The following is a 15,626-nucleotide window of genomic DNA, read 5'->3' on the forward strand; positions in this document are numbered from 1 at the left end:
TAGGAAAGGGACGACCGCAGAGCAGGTCACACGTGAGCCTAGAAGAACAGTTTAGGGGCCCACCAAACAGGGAGCGGGGCTGGGCATTCGAAGCGAATGGTGTTGCCATCTGCAATTCGTAAGATTTTTGCGTTTTATTTCTGATGCCCAGCCTGAGCAGATGCCCTAATCCCGAGGTTCCCAAACTTTCTCTATTAATGGTACCCTTTATGCCCCAGCATTTTCATTCTCCTCAGCCAAAAGAAATGCTACCCAGCAGGTAGGTTCGAACAACTTACGAAGTGTTCATGTCCTGATGACTTAGTAACTGTTTGGAAAAGGCAAGAAATGTTAAGATAGTTACAACCCGGAGGCCATTGCACTGAGGCAGCTCCACAGCCTCTGGCGGCCGTGGGAAGAAACTGAAGCCGCAGTCGGTGCCGTCGTGTCTGTGAAAAAGAAACTCCAGAAGTTCTGACCACAAGCAGTTGACTGGACTTTCCCAAATATGAAAAAATGAAGCCCAAGAATAATTACTTAAAGAAAGAATAATTATCATAACAGCCAAATAACTAAATGTTCCAAAATAAGGCAAATGTTTAAATAATTACAGACAATTAAACCATCGCTTTACTTCATCCTCTTCTCTATAAAAATCTCTGCCCCATCCCCCGTCCACAGGGCTCCTCCAACAGTTTTTCGGTTTTCGAATTATTTAACTGGAATTGTTGCTTGCCAAAATAAACTTCGAAAAACTTAATGTCTCAGTTTTCCTTTGTACATATACAGACATTGGGGAAAAAATCATTTTTTCCCCTCAATCAAGATCACTAAGGATGTATGAATGTGGGCCTTGTATAACTTCTCTAACCTGGAAATCGGATGGGATGTTGCCATCCTCTTTTTCTGTTTCACTTTGATTTTTACCCAGTACTTGTTTTTACCACATAGCCACCAATAAAACCAGCTTTGCACAGATGTGATCTCATCAGAAGTGGTATAGCGCGTCTAACGTTGAAGCTGTGAACTATATCAGCTTCATGCCGTGTGTGACATGGGCTGTGTTTCCCTCAAGAATTGAAAACCCCATCCTGGTCAGGTGGCTCAGTGGGTTGGGGTGCCGGCCCAGATACCAAAAGGTTGCAGGTTCCATCCCTGGTTGGGGTGTGTACAGGAAGCAAACACTCAATGTTTCTCTCTCATCTCTCTCTCTCAAATCAATAAAAATATCCCTGGGTGAGGATTTTTTAAAAAAGAATTTAAAATGTCACAGCATCCTTGAGAATTCCCTATGGCGTCCTAGGGTGCCTTGGTGTACAGTTTGGGGACTGTGACTTTAATACCCTTGACCAAGCTAAGGCGAGTTGGTGTAGTATAGTGAGAAGAAAAACAAACAAACAAAAAATATATATATGGTTATACCATTTAATTTCATTAAGAATGAATGATATTAGTGTTGAAAATCAGACGCAGGTATGATCATTTCTAGTTTTAAGTTTGGCCTGGTTTTCTACTATGTGATTTATTTAAAACGGGCCATTGGTGTTATGGCTCCTTTTTAACAGATGGATGAATTGCATATATCTATGATCCGGTGGATGGTGCGTCTGCTGATAGTGATGGTACCTGACTTTCCTGACCAGGACGCTCTCCCAGGGCTGGAGGAGGACAGAGCTAAGAAACACGACGTCAACGTTGCAACCTTGGAGCTAGACGCCATTGCCCTGGCAAAAAAGCTGTCCAAATACTCCCATTATTTGAACAGGTAAAACTCTCCGTTTTTTTATTCCCACTGCTGGGAAGATAAATTTGCAACATCAAGCAGAGGAGAGGAGGACAATTAAGTAGCAGCCATAAGGAATTGTTTTAAAACCTTGAAAGAAGTACGAGTTCGGTTTTAAAACCGTCGTTAGCACTGCCCAGGGGAATATGAGATTTCAGTGTTTTCCTCATGGCTCTAGCATCCTTTTTGAAACAATGTTAGTGTGGCCAGGATGGGAAGTACGTATGGATGTGGGAGTGCAAATTAGTTAAAAACAAAAAAAGACCCACTTAACTTGAGTAAGTAAGAAACGTCTTGCACGTTTGCCCAGGCTAGGGGCATTTGTGAAGAAGCCTGTCATTTCCCGTGTAACTTTCATGCAAAACAGAATGCATACTGTAATTTCATTGAACGCTGACTAAAACATTCCCCCCCCCAAAAAAAAACAAACAAAAAGATAAAAACCCTTATATCTGAAAAGCTAGAGGATTCTCACCAAATAAAGATGAGGTCTGAAAAAAAAGGAAATTATCAACTAGGAAGCACACTGTCACTATGATTACTTCAGATCTGGGAAGGAGCCTCTATAATGTAGCCACTTCCCCCTTCATATCCATTCAATGTTACCAACGGTCAAAAGTGAGAGGAGGGGAGGGGCAGGGAGGACAGCGGTGAGAGGCCAAGAGATGGTTTGTACTCGGGCGAGTCAGTAGCTTCATTACTGTGGGAAACTTCCCCTGTGCCTGGACTGAAAACACTCAGGAGAGGAGCCAGCAATGACAGGCTGTGCTGTGTGTGTGTGTGCTTCTCCCCCAGTTGCTGCAAAGGGATGGTAACGGCCATGGCTCTGAGTATAACCAGCAACCTACAAAAACACTCTACTAAGGAACTTCACGATCTGAATACGATGAAGGTAATCACTCTCTCCCCCTCACTTTTGTTTTGTTTTGAGCAGACATTTTAGGCTAGTCCCTGCTTCGTTGGGGTTTTCTTAATTCCCCACGCATCCCTGTCCTTGACTGCTACCATCTTCCCCTGATCTCCTAGACCACCTCTTTGTGACAACAGTGTTTATGACGTCAGACTCTAGGACTCCTGTGGCTTCATTTATGCCCCACAAAGTGAAGAATGGAAGACAGCTCCCCAGAGGGGCCCTGCTGAGTGTGGGTAATGCTTGTGGCTTGTGCCGCCCCAGTCATTTGAAGAAGAACCATCTCGCCAACCTACTAGACTGCTATTTGGATAATGCTAGTGATGGTTTCCCATAATGTAGCATTTGGGGGGGTTCCTTTGCAATAAATGAGAGTTGTGTGGTGCTGAACGTGATTCTGAAGTGGGAGGACTCCTAAGTAAGAATCTTTCGGAGTTCCATCACTTACCAACAGTTCTTACCCAAGTCATCCACAACTGCCTACATTACTTCTTCAGAAAGCCTTGGGGTCTGTGTAGTGAGCGCCCCACCCCCCCTGAGGCAGTCCCGTAACTCTGGACCCTATTTACCTCTCACCTGACCCTGGCTTCTGCTGATTCAGTCTGACCTCACACTTCGGAGCTACGGATCAGTGCCAGGGGCCGTTTTCCAAGAGGGTTCAGTTTGGGAGATCCTTGCTCCTGTTCCTGTTTCTGAGAGAAGCTGGTCTCTGCACATCAGCTGCTCCATCTGGGAAGAGGGATTGCTTGTCATTAAGGCTTCACTTGAGGCTTGGAAACACTACATCAGAGTCCTGGCATCCACTGAGAGTAGACTAGGACCTGTGCCCCATAAACCAGCTCCTCCCAACCTAGACACTTAGCCCCCAGTAAACAGATAGGTGACTTTTTTCAAGTGTTTTAGGTGGACCAGCTACACGGTTCCCAGCATCTAGAATTAGAGTCACTGGTGGTCTGGAGTTTGGTCACAATCTGAGTGAATGACAGCTACTTTGAAGGATCTCTGAGATAACCTTCAGCAGGCCAAGGCTGGTAAAAAGACACACGGCGATTAACCCCCAATAGTGTTGAGGACGTGTGGAAAGGAAATTCTTCCTCTTGATACCAAAGAATTACCCACCGTGATGGAAGAGAGGACTTCTTGCTTGGAGACCTTCACACTGACCTCCGGCTGCTGCTGACTCCCTCCACACTATTCTTTTCCATCTCTGGCCTGAGTAATTCATTAAGGCCCTGTCATCACCTTGGGCTGCAGTAACCTTCTTATGTCACCCGAGTACTATTGCCAGTTTCAGGATTTGGCCCCCGAAAAGGTGACTTTGAAGAGGAGTGCCGGGGACCTGCCTCTTGCTGTGTTCTAACAGATGAACTCAGAGGAGTCCCAGCTTTCCCGCCTTTTCCGGGGGACCTGGGGCTCTTTAACTGCGTTACCACTGTAGTCTCACCACCGGCACCCTATAATTCGCCACGTCTTTGACAGTCTTCTCTTCCCCCTGCTTTTGATCCACTGCAATAGGCCTGACATGCAGGACTGTCCTTTGCTTCTTAAATCCTCCTTCATCCCAGACATGAATTTTAGTCCTTTTACTTCCCATCAGAAGCATTCACTAACACAGCCCTGAATCGGACTTTATTAGCATTAAATAAGGTCACTGATGGAAGGAGATCTACGTGCATTGATTAGCAACCACATTATCTTGGTCTACAGCTGGTCAAAGGCAATGCTGAAGGTTTCAAAAGAAAACTTGCTTAACTCTGTAGATTACTGTGAAATTTTACCAAAAAAACCCCAACAATACCCTACTGATTTTTTTCTCCCATCAGAAGTCTTATGACAGTATTTTCAACATCTTAGAAGTTTATAAGAGAATGACTAGCATCTTTTTGATGAGTGCAAGTACAACTGCAGAGGTTCGTCATGAATGACGAATTAACTGTGAAGACATAAAATTTCAAAAATATCATGACTATTTTCAGAATTAACTAATGTTTTATTCTAGGAACAACATAGAAAGTTAAACACTGTGTGCATCAGATTTGGCTCCTCAGGGACAGACAGCGGCGCGGTAGACTCACAATGGCCCGCAGAGCCGGCTGTGCACACCCTTGATGGGCTCCACGTCCAGCAACGACGTGCGAGCTGATGAGCGTCATTGAACTTGACACGCGGGAGTAACCGTGGGAATTAGCAAATGCTGTAAATTAGGGCTCTCCTCCCCAAGATGGGTTTTACCAGTTGCCCACTGCATAGGGTCCCCTGGAGTAAACCAACCACTTCATCTGGTTTTAACAGATGAAGACTATTAAGACTTTACTCAAGATGTCACAGCCAGCGAAGGGAACTGAAGACCGGAAGCCGTTACTTTAACATCCCTCCTTGATCCTTTCTGGGATGAGACATCGCCCTAACCCTTTCACATTTAAACCTGTCAATGACATGAATGAAGCTGTGGCAAACTGACATGTCCTCTTTAGATTTCAGTTTTCTTGTCTGCAACATAAGGGTTTGGATTTGACTCCTAAAACCTTTTTAGTTCTGAAATTTCATAACAATTCCAGAGTTAAAAATAAGTCTAATAATGAGAAAAATATAAGACCTATTACTGCTTTTTATGATCGACATTAGGGACCTATGATGGGTCATTAGTTCACCACACAGAACAGTTTTTTGATGGTTACAGTAACCAGATCTTCCCCCAGAAAATAGTTTACAAGTTCCCTCTGCTTTTACTTGCCAATAAGGAAGCTGTTAAACAATGAAGCCAGATCTTAGCTGTTAGGAGATGTTGATAAAGTAAATGGAGTTTTACTGTTCACTTTGGCGCTGAAGACCATTCTGTACCTCAGTAGATACGGAGTGGGCACCTTTTCTAAGACACTGCTTCCAATCTTTATTCATTCACTTGGTTAGGGGCGGGGTAATATTCTTGTAGGGGTGAAGAGCCCAGGCCACCTGGGTTAGAATTCCAGGTCCGTGTTTAAATAAATATAGGACCTTGAGCAAGGTACTCAAATATTCTCTTCCTTAATTTCTTCATCTAAAAAGAATGAGGATAATAATAGCATATATCTCAGTTCTCATCACAAGAAAATGTTGTAACTATGGTGAGAAATGCTAACTGGATTTTTTATGGTGATCATTTAGTAATATATGCAAATATTGATTAATTATCCTGTACACCTGAAACTAGTATAGTGTTATTTCAGTTATACCTTAAAAATAATAGGACAAGCCCTGGCTGGCGTAGCTCAGTAGATTGAGTGTGGGCCTGCGAACCAGACGATCGAGGTTCGATTCCCAGTCAGGGCACATGCCTGGATTGCAGGCCGGTTCCTTGCAGGCTAACTACCAGCAGGGGACGCACAAAAGGCAACCATACATTGATGTTTCTCTCCCTCTCTCCTTCCCCTCTAAAGATAAATAAATAAATAAAAATCTTTAAAAAAATAATAATAGGACATATTTCATATTGAGGATCAAATGAGTTAATATAAGCACAATGCTTAGGAAAGTCTGACACATAATTAAGTACCATGTTAGGTGTTGCTATTTTTATTGTTAGGTTAAGCGATCACAGTTGGCCTGGTCAGCTGCATATTTGTCGGGGCAGACCATTTGCCCACAGTGAGTCCAACTGTGTCTCTGCATCTGATTTTATGACACTTAACTACACCTTGTTCTGTTCTAACAATGTCCATAAGCAATGCTAGGTTTTAGGTCTGTATTCACAGGAAATCACTCCTGCACGTACCTGTGAACTGAAGTGAGGCAATGTTAACTGAGCGGAGCTATACTTGGAGGAATTGTATTCAGCAGTTCCTCGATAGGAGTGAGTAAACGAGCTGGTGTAATCTGATTTTTCCTGCTTAGTAGTGGTCTTTTTATCTCTTATTAGAGAGAATGTTATGAGTGGATCACCACATGTGCTCACCTCCTTAGTCGGATGAAAGGCAAACAAATCCAGTTATTGACGTATGAAGACAAGGTGCAGCTCCTTGAAGAAGAGGTATTTGCCATGTGCTGGCACTGGTCATTATTCAGGTTCTTTCTGTATTGTAACAGATGAGGGGTCAGCGATGTTGCCCAGTAAATGTCCCTGGAGTCCCCTCTACGTCCAAGGCAACTTTGGGCCTCCTTTGCAGGTTCCTCTTTCTTTAGTCCCTGGTGTGATTAGATTCCTGTCCTAAGGCCTCATCCTCTACTCGCTTCGCAAGTTCTTTGGTGATGTAATGTACCTTCTTGGCTTTAGCCCCGATCCCTCTGTCTAAACTTCAGATATTCTGCTATTTACCAGATATTTTCCCCTGGATGTCTTAGGGGCACCTCAGACTCACACAGTCCGGTCTGATCTCATCTATCTTCCCAAACCTGCTTATCCAACTTTGTTTGTTATCCCTGTGAATCCCATTATCATCTGTGTAGTGACCTCAACCATAAACCAGGTGTCATTCAAGATGCTCCCTTTTCCTAGCCATCCCGTGTCCATCCATCCAGTCAATCAGTCACTAAGAGTTGCCTCCTGAATATCTCTTGAATCCTTATCCTCTTCATTCCTACAACCCTGTGTTGTTCTTTGCCTCCTCTTGTCTTTCTCTTCTCTGCCTGTTCTTCTCTTTCCCACCCACCCCCCAATCTTCTTCCTCCTCTTTAAATCTACTTTCCTGTTGCTAGAGTGATTGTTTAAAATGTAAAACATATCAATCAATGTATTGATCCCTCATTGCCTTCAGGATCAAACCCAGTCTCCCTGACACAACACACTGTGCTCTGGTCTACCTGTTCCCAGGTTCCCGTCCTGTTGAACACAGTTCTTCCCTTCTCAGAGCCAGTCTTATGCCTCCAGTGTCCTCCCCCCGTACCTCCTATTTTTCTTTTACTCTCCCTTCAAGAGGGAACTCAGACATTATCTTCTTCCGGAAACTTGCCTGACCAACCCTCTCTTTTACCCCCATCTACTACCAGTTCAAAATTAGGCATTTCTACTATTCGACCATATGTATTTGTAGCATTTTCTGGTTCACTAAATTGTAAACTTCTTAAGAGCAGGGACCATTCTTATTAACCTTTGTATCTTTATTACTAGCACAGGGCTCTGTTGCAGGATTAGTGCCCTTTAAGTATTTTTGAATAATTGCTAATATATCACTAAAACATTTATATACACTTAACTATAATTATAACATTATTTTATCTCATAGGACCTTATAAAAGAACTCTCTGAGCCTGAAGCAGACATATGTTTTGAAGAGGATGAAAAAGAAAGTAAGAAGGATAAGAAATTTGAGAAAGGACCAGAAGAAGAGAAAGCAGAAGTAAGATTACATAGTACTATCTTTTTAAAGAACCTACATATGTACTGATGAAAATAAAAACTGATCATCTGGAGTAAGCTCTTTAACTCCATATGGATTTGACCATATCTATAGATACACTTACCTCTGAATTTTCTAAGGAGTGCCCTTTTTCCTTTCCCAATCCAGCCATTTCCATTAGTCTCATTCACCTCTATGGCCCTATTACCTACGTAATCCACCTCTCACCTGGATACTGTCATTTTGTCTCTTCGATGCCTGATTCTTTCAATAGTAGTGCAAACTCTGTGTCTCCACCTCTTCAGCTCTCATTCTGGGCTGCCTTTCCTCCCTCCTCCCAGGCCCGACTCCATCTCTCTTTTTCTTACCCTGTCTTCACCCCTGTTGGGGCATCATTAGTAATGACTTTTCCTGGGGCGGTTGTAATAATAACAAAAATACAATGATAATGACCAATTGCTGAGTGCCTACCAGGAGCTGTATGCTTCACACATGTGGCCTCATTACCTCCCCCATCTTATAGAAAAGAAAACTCACAACCAGAATGGTTGACGGACTTACCCCGAATCACATCACTGGAAGTAGCAGAACCAACGTTCGAGCCCAGAGAAGTCTGGCAAAGAGCCCTTGTTCGTTCCCGCAGTGAATGCTATCCTTGGCTTTCAGAACTTACCCTGACCCCCTTGTGCTCTTTGTACTGTCTTAATCTACGTCCCTGATGTTTCTTCTCTGTAAATAGTTTGCCTGTTGGCACGATTGGCATGACCCCAGACTGTGACCTTGGTCCTCTACCCCCTGTCCACGCAGGACAACAGGACAAGAGTGTCGTACAACACCGAAGTCTCTTTGGACCAGCATTTTCCATTTTACTGATGGCACAGTGCTTGCATATAGAAGGCACAAAATAAGTGTAAAACATTATTATTTGGTCACTAAATGTTGTCGTACCTTTTAAATCTGTAATGCATCGTCTCCTTTCCTCCATCGGTGGCCTGAGATCAGGCCATTTCCTCTCTATTCACAGTCTCCTTTTCAGCTTCCAAAGATTATTTTCTCTGTAGAAACTTCCCCCAGTGTCTAGGCAGAATGGAGGGCCTTTCTCTGGGCACAGACAGCTCTTGAAACACGCCTCTGTGCTAACAGTAATCACATATACCACAATTATTTTACCGCCTATCTCTTACTGTGCTGTGGGTTCCGGGGGTCTCAGAGAAATCTGCCTTGCTTTTCTCACAGGTATCCCCCCTTGCCCCTGCTTCCTCATGCACACTAATTTATCGCGGTGTTTTCTGGGAGTCTTCAAAAAATGTTTGTTAAATAATTAAAGCGAACAGAAAATGAAAGCTTCAGACACGGGGCTAGGCAACTTGCCACACCACTGTGTCACCCGCCAGCTCACTGACGGGTCCTTGGTATTTCTGTGCCCTAGAAACCTTCAACATCTACAGAAAGTGAAAAACTCATTCGATTCATTGGAGAAGATGAAAATATTCATTCCAAGCCTCTATTTGGAACAGATATATTATCTGCCTGGGTATGTAGCTGAAACCCAATTTTTAAATATATCAATTCACCAGGTTCTATTGACAGCTGTGATAAGCTCATACCTGTAACTGTAGAATTATTGGGAAATTGGAAACTTTTAGATGGTGGCTATGGAAGCTCAACAGGAAAACAGAATTAAAAGTCCTGCACAAAAAGTTCTAGGACCATGTTAGAAGGGTTTTTTGCCCATATTCTTACAGCCTCAATATATATAAAGTCCCCTGTTGAGCTGAAAGATCATACTGGATTTTGCAGTGTTACGTGCTTAGTGAAATAAAGTATTAAGGTAAATACAGATACTTTCCTTGATACTTACCCTGATTTACCAGATAAACATGTTTACCCTTCTATTTGCATTTTTGGCCTCTTCCTTCCCTATTCCTTTCTGTTGATACTGTTTTCCCTGCTTCTTTACAACTCTAATCAAATCTATGACCACCTGCAGCACGAGTAATTTGGAAGTGGTGTGCTATTGGCCCCAGGATATCCCTGTTCTTTTTTGTTGTGAAGAGTAGGCTTAATTGTCTACTGAATAAATATGGATAGTATTGAACAGGAAAAAAATACTCTGGGAGGCTTCATCCAGAACATCCTGAAGAAGTAGAGTCTTAACTGTTGGGACCCCCAGTTCCTTCATTGCACCTATTTCCTTTGTCAGAGAAAGTCAGCTAATCAAGGTACATTGGCCCCAAAGTATCTTGAAGCGATGGCAGTAATTGAACACACACAGGAGAAGTTAATGTAAGTATGAGGCGCCACAGTGGTAAGAAGATGAAGATGCGGGCCTGGGGGTTTGGCTGAGAGCCCACACTTCTTGGCTGCCCATTGGTTCTCCTGCTTCCTTCATCCTCACTAGTGGGACGGGTGTCTCCAAATCTTCTTCCAGAGCCAGGGAACTACACTGCTGTCATAGCGACATCTGTCCCCACCCACAGTGGAGAGGGCGGAGGTCAAAGTGTGTGTGGGTGGGGAGGACAGGATGTTAGACGTGATCCACTTCAGTATGTTTCTAAGAAATAAACTAGAGAAATCGGTGGAACAGGGAGAAACTACCATGTGCGAGAAAGAATGTTACATAACCCCAAATGGAGGAGGAGCGATATAGTTAAGATGGCTGAGGATGGCAAGGCGGAAGCATAGCCCTGTAGACTTGTGCCATGGTTATTAAGAAGCGCTTCCCAGACTGGCTTTCTTGAGTGCAGAATCTGCTTTTGAAGGTTCTGTAAAAGAAAGGAATAAAAAAAAAGACACTGCATTTCTGGGTACTTTTGCTTTGGATTTTTTTAAATGAAGGGATACCATGAATTTAGTTTGTCAAATCGTATCAATGAAGAGAAGCAGAAATTAACTCCTGAAAAGTGGCTCTTTAACTCCTGGTAGAGAATTCCAAATGCCCAAAAGTCAGATCTCACTAAGACGGGGTACACATGTTCTTAAATCACAGCGTCACTGCCGTTCTGCCATTACCATCCAGCGTAGCTCCCCAGCCCCCAGGGCTTGGCTGATCGATAATGCCACCACTTCCCATATTTGCACCCTTCATCATTAGGTGCATTCATCTAATCCCACTGCCTTTTTTAGACAATGAGTTTTTCTAAACGACTGGCACTTTTTCGAACTTTCCCATTTTGTTGTGTTTCTCTGGACTTTGTCCACATCAGAGAGGTTGCAAACCGAGCCAGACAAGCAGAGGAGAATTTTGATGTTGTAAATGAGAAACTTCATTACACCCTTATAAGAAAGAAAGAACTGGAGAAGGAACTGGAGGAAGCATGGATGAAGGCTAAGGAGAAGGAGACAGAAGGAGGAGAAGAGGAAGAAAATCAAGGAGAAAGAGAAGGAGAAGAGGAAGAGCACAGAGAAGGAGAAGAAGAGGAAGAGGAAGAAGAAGAGATCAGGCCAGCAGAAAGTTCCTCGAAATCTCTGAAGAAAGGTGAGGCTATCTTGCGCATTTGCTTCATTGAAGTTGTATTTATGAAAGAAAACTCGATTGGGTCACAGATATTTTAGAAGAGTATTGACAAATTTCATGTTGATTTCCTAGTTCATGCTTCTCATAGGCTTGCACATACATGTAACTACTCAAGTATCTTATTCAGACGCCTTGCAAAAAAGAAAAGCGAATGACTAACAATTGTGGACTAGGAAACTAACTTGAGATAAAATTTTGACTTATAAAACTGGCAAAGATTGCTTAAAACAAAAGAATACAGTGTTGGTCAGAGGGGCAAAGTAGGTGGTTTTGCAGAAAACTTGCATGTGGACAAACAGATATAACCCTTTCCAAAAATAGCAGAAGAGGATGTGTGGGATATGCCTTAAAAGAAGACAAATATTTTGACCTAATAATTTAACCTTTGAGAATCTATAATCCTAAGTATAGGGGAAAAATTAATCACAGAAATGTTCAGTGTATCATTATATATAATGGCCCAAAATGGAAGCAATATCTCTCCAATCATGGAAGAAAGATTAAATAAGTTATGCTACATTAATATACCTGGATATTATACAATTATTAGAATGGCTGATGCAGATCCTGGCCGCAGGATCCGTGTGTTGTGGCCAGGAGACAAATACACACAGACAACAGAATTCCTTTGGAGAAAAAGGGACGGCATGGCCACTCTCTGAGAGAGAGGGGGGCCGGCGAGAGAGGGCTCCAGGCCCTGCCTGGACAGGCTTTTATTGCTCTTCTGGGTGCATTACATCAGAAGCCGGTCCTCATTCACTATGCACAGGTTTGCTACAGAGGATTACCTTTTACAGATAACAAAGGAAAGAATGTTGCTAATTACTTCAAAGAGAAGGATGTTTCAGACCAAGGGGAAAAGTGGTTGAACTGGTTGCACTCCATCCTTGGGAGATTTAGCACAGATCTTAGGAAGTTACAGTAAACACTTTGTGCCTTGATTCAGGGTGAGGGAGTTTTAGCAAAAGCAAGTCTCGTAGCAGTGTAGGTACAATGCAGGCCTGATTCCCCACCAGGAAACCTCTCTGTGCGTGTGTCCTGTGTGCTGACTTGCTTCCCACTGGTTTTCCACATGGGAGCTGACTACATTTCCACACCATGAGAAACAGCTCCCTACAAATGGTGTTTTTGAGGAGTTTATAATGACATGGGAGATTCTTGTGTTAAAATATCAAATGCAAGAAATTAAATATAATACTATTTTTTAAAGCTAGGAAGAAAAGGCCAGAAGTAAATATGCCCAAATATTGACAGACATTGTCATTTGTTGATGGAATTTTATGGGGAACTTTTGTCTTTATTTTTTGGTGCTTGGATTTTCTGCTATGAGAGCAGCCTCCTTCATTCTCCAGGAAAAGGCGTTTAATTATTTTCTTACCTCCAATCAGTGATATATATTAATTCAAGCAGTTCTCGACATCCCCAGTATTGGAGACTGTTTTCTATTTTGACTGTCATCTTTGACCTGTGGTCTGTTCCCAGGACCATTCCTGGTACAGGGCTCGGACTGGGAAGCTGCCACTTACTGTTTCTTGCTGCAACCGCTATCTGCACCCATGTCCCCAGCGACAGCCGTGTAAGGTAGCCAGTGCCAGTCTCCAGCCCCGGTACTGTGTATCGACACTGATTGAGGGGGAGTCTGCGCCCATTTTCTCTCCTCTTAACTCTGAGCTGGTAGAATGTTGATCGTCCCTAATGTGACAATCCTTTAGCTCTAGGTTTAAATATGCATCAGATAAGTTTCATGCATTTTAAAAAAAGCATCTTCTTATATTGTCAAGCAATTTTATCCTGATACTTTAAAAACTGAACTTTTTCTTGATGATTGAAAAATAAATATGCAAACCATACGAAAGGCCTGTGTGTTAAACTGGAGAGGTCACCTCAATATGGAATGGGTGACCTTCGTTGTGTCCATTTCCATGAAGGTGTTGGGGATTAGGTTAAATCCAGAACTTAACATTTTTTATTACCATAGAGGATAGCTAGGAACAATTAGTCCCCAGTCTACAAAGAGTAACGTAGATGAATGGGTAGTCCCCATGTCCTGCCATCTGGACACCCGTCAGAGCCATCGCCTGGGAGCTCGAAAGTGCAGGGTGGGAAGCCCTGCCTTGTGTAGGGGAATCGTCTCCCACACAGGGCAGTCCCCATGCTAGCCAGGTGACTGGAATATTTTCTCTAGAAAATCCCAAATTACTCATTTTGGGGGGTTAGCAGGCAGCTCCTTTTAAAAACTGCAGACACCTCTGGAGCAATGGGGCACTCACGTGGCACATACGATGTCACATGGGTGCAAGTTAGCGCAGGGAGATCCCTCTTCCCCTGGGAGCCGCACAGTGAAAGAACAGAAGATGAAGGTAGAGGTCGGAGCCTTGTGAATACCGAGTAAAAAGGAGATCTGGATGGAGTAGAGAGAGATGCTTTTATTTTAGGTCTGCATTTTTAATAATTAGTGAATCATGGTGCTCTGAGCGGGGAGTGGAGAAGGGAGTCAGGGGCGTTTACCAAGATGAATCTGATCTCAGTGAGGCCCGTGATTGGGAGTGGGGAGAGCCACTCAAAAGCAAGAGGAGGGTGTGAGCAAGGTGACACTTACCAGCAGGATGAGGGCGTGGACAAGGTGACCGAGTGTGGCAAGGAGGTGGCAGCAGCCAGTCAGAGGCATCAGATTGCAAGGTCGGGTATCATGAAGCAGCCCAGGGTAGCAGGCTCCACGGCTAAAGGCCTCCTGCACCCATCCCAAGGGTGGGGTCTGTGTAGGGTGTAGGAGGCAGGGGAGAGGGAGGGGACAGAACAGGGACGCAGGGATGGCCATGGCGGATTCTGGACATTTCCTTTATTTGAATTTCTTTTTTCTGCCAAGCTTGGGATAGGTGCAAGCTGAAAGGAAGAAATGTCCTTCCTCTTTCTCTTCCCTCCCTGACCAGATGGCCTCCTTTTCCAGGACCCGGAACTCAGGCTACCTGACTTCACTTAAACTTTGGGGAAATGCATTCTGAATCCCAATGACAAAGTGAGAGTCAAATTTTGGGCTCAGAACCTGTTTGTAACTTAGCAGCCACTCAAGCAGAGCAGAATTTTTAAAAGGCTTTGTAAAGTGGAATGTCTTTAGTAAATACAAGATAGTGTTACTACCACATTCTAATTCTTTTTGTCTTTTCAGGGGTACAGCACAAGGAGGATTCTCTCACCGGCAAATCCAAAACCCGGGGTAGACCCAGTAAGAGCAAACTCAAGTAGCACCCATAGGGTGCCGGGGGTCACCGTGGCTCCCCTACCCGAACACACCCCAAATCTCTCTGAGCTGTTGAGGTAACTTTGTGGCTCATTGGAGGTGCTCCCTTTCCAATAGCTATTAGAAAAGCCACGACGTATAACCCGAGAACGTTTTCGTTAAAACTCACAGTGATGGCTGCAGGGAAGCAGCACATTTGCTTACTTGCCACATTAAAAATAGCTTGTGCAAAAGTTTGCTAGCCTCTTTAATTGATTTTCTAACAGAGGTCTGTGAAAATATCTGTTTCTGTCAAGAAAATAGTGCGTTTTGAAGACTGCACTCTGTGGAGAAGAATGATAAATAAAAAGCATGATTTTATTTTATGATTATTTTTTATTTTTTTATAATCTTTATTATATTTTTCTATTACCATTTACCAGTAGTCCCCTGATATGCTGCACCCCCCTGCAATCACCTCACTGTTGTCCATGTCCATGAGGGTTTTTTTTTTCCAATTTAAAAGAGGATCCTGATATTACTTTTAGGTTTCTACAGCATTTTCAAATTTCTTGCAATTTCAGGCATTCTTATGATTTATCGGGTCTTCACAATAACCCTACAAAGTAGGTGGGGGCAATACTGGTATCCCCCATTTCTCAGAAGAGGAAACTGAGCCCCACTATGCATATAAGCCTCCCCAAGGTCACCGAGCTGATCTGTGTCAGAGCCCCAGCTTTCTGATGCCTGTCTAGATTGTGTGACAATGGCCGTGCCATCAGGCCACTGTTTAAATGGTTTCCTTTACAGGGGCCGGTGTTGCTGAAGGTTCACCCAGAATCTTCATTTTTGGTTTTTATTGCTTCATTTATGTGCTCTGGTTGTGACCTTGGATCCTTTTAGGCACT

The 15,626-nt window shown here is 43.4% G+C and overlaps 1 protein-coding gene across 1 annotated transcript in view; it reads left to right on the top strand.

Annotated features, from left to right (window-relative positions):
- AXDND1 (axonemal dynein light chain domain containing 1) overlaps positions 1 to 15,039 on the top strand; it is a 42,208-nt gene extending 27,169 nt beyond the window's left edge. The window contains exons 18-25 of the mRNA XM_037035002.1: positions 1,545 to 1,744; positions 2,558 to 2,654; positions 6,568 to 6,678; positions 7,871 to 7,984; positions 9,414 to 9,518; positions 10,188 to 10,270; positions 11,191 to 11,462; positions 14,668 to 15,039. Coding sequence (XP_036890897.1) covers positions 1,545 to 1,744; positions 2,558 to 2,654; positions 6,568 to 6,678; positions 7,871 to 7,984; positions 9,414 to 9,518; positions 10,188 to 10,270; positions 11,191 to 11,462; positions 14,668 to 14,744 — 1,059 coding nt within the window. The 3' untranslated portion in view covers positions 14,745 to 15,039. The remainder of the gene's footprint in view (positions 1 to 1,544; positions 1,745 to 2,557; positions 2,655 to 6,567; positions 6,679 to 7,870; positions 7,985 to 9,413; positions 9,519 to 10,187; positions 10,271 to 11,190; positions 11,463 to 14,667) is intronic.
- Positions 15,040 to 15,626: the final 587 nt, after the last annotated feature.

The sequence above is a fragment of the Sturnira hondurensis genome, unplaced genomic scaffold (genome assembly GCF_014824575.4).
Source record: "Sturnira hondurensis isolate 20B ecotype Veracruz unplaced genomic scaffold, ASM1482457v3 Scaffold0022215, whole genome shotgun sequence".
Classification (NCBI taxonomy): domain Eukaryota; kingdom Metazoa; phylum Chordata; class Mammalia; order Chiroptera; family Phyllostomidae; genus Sturnira; species Sturnira hondurensis.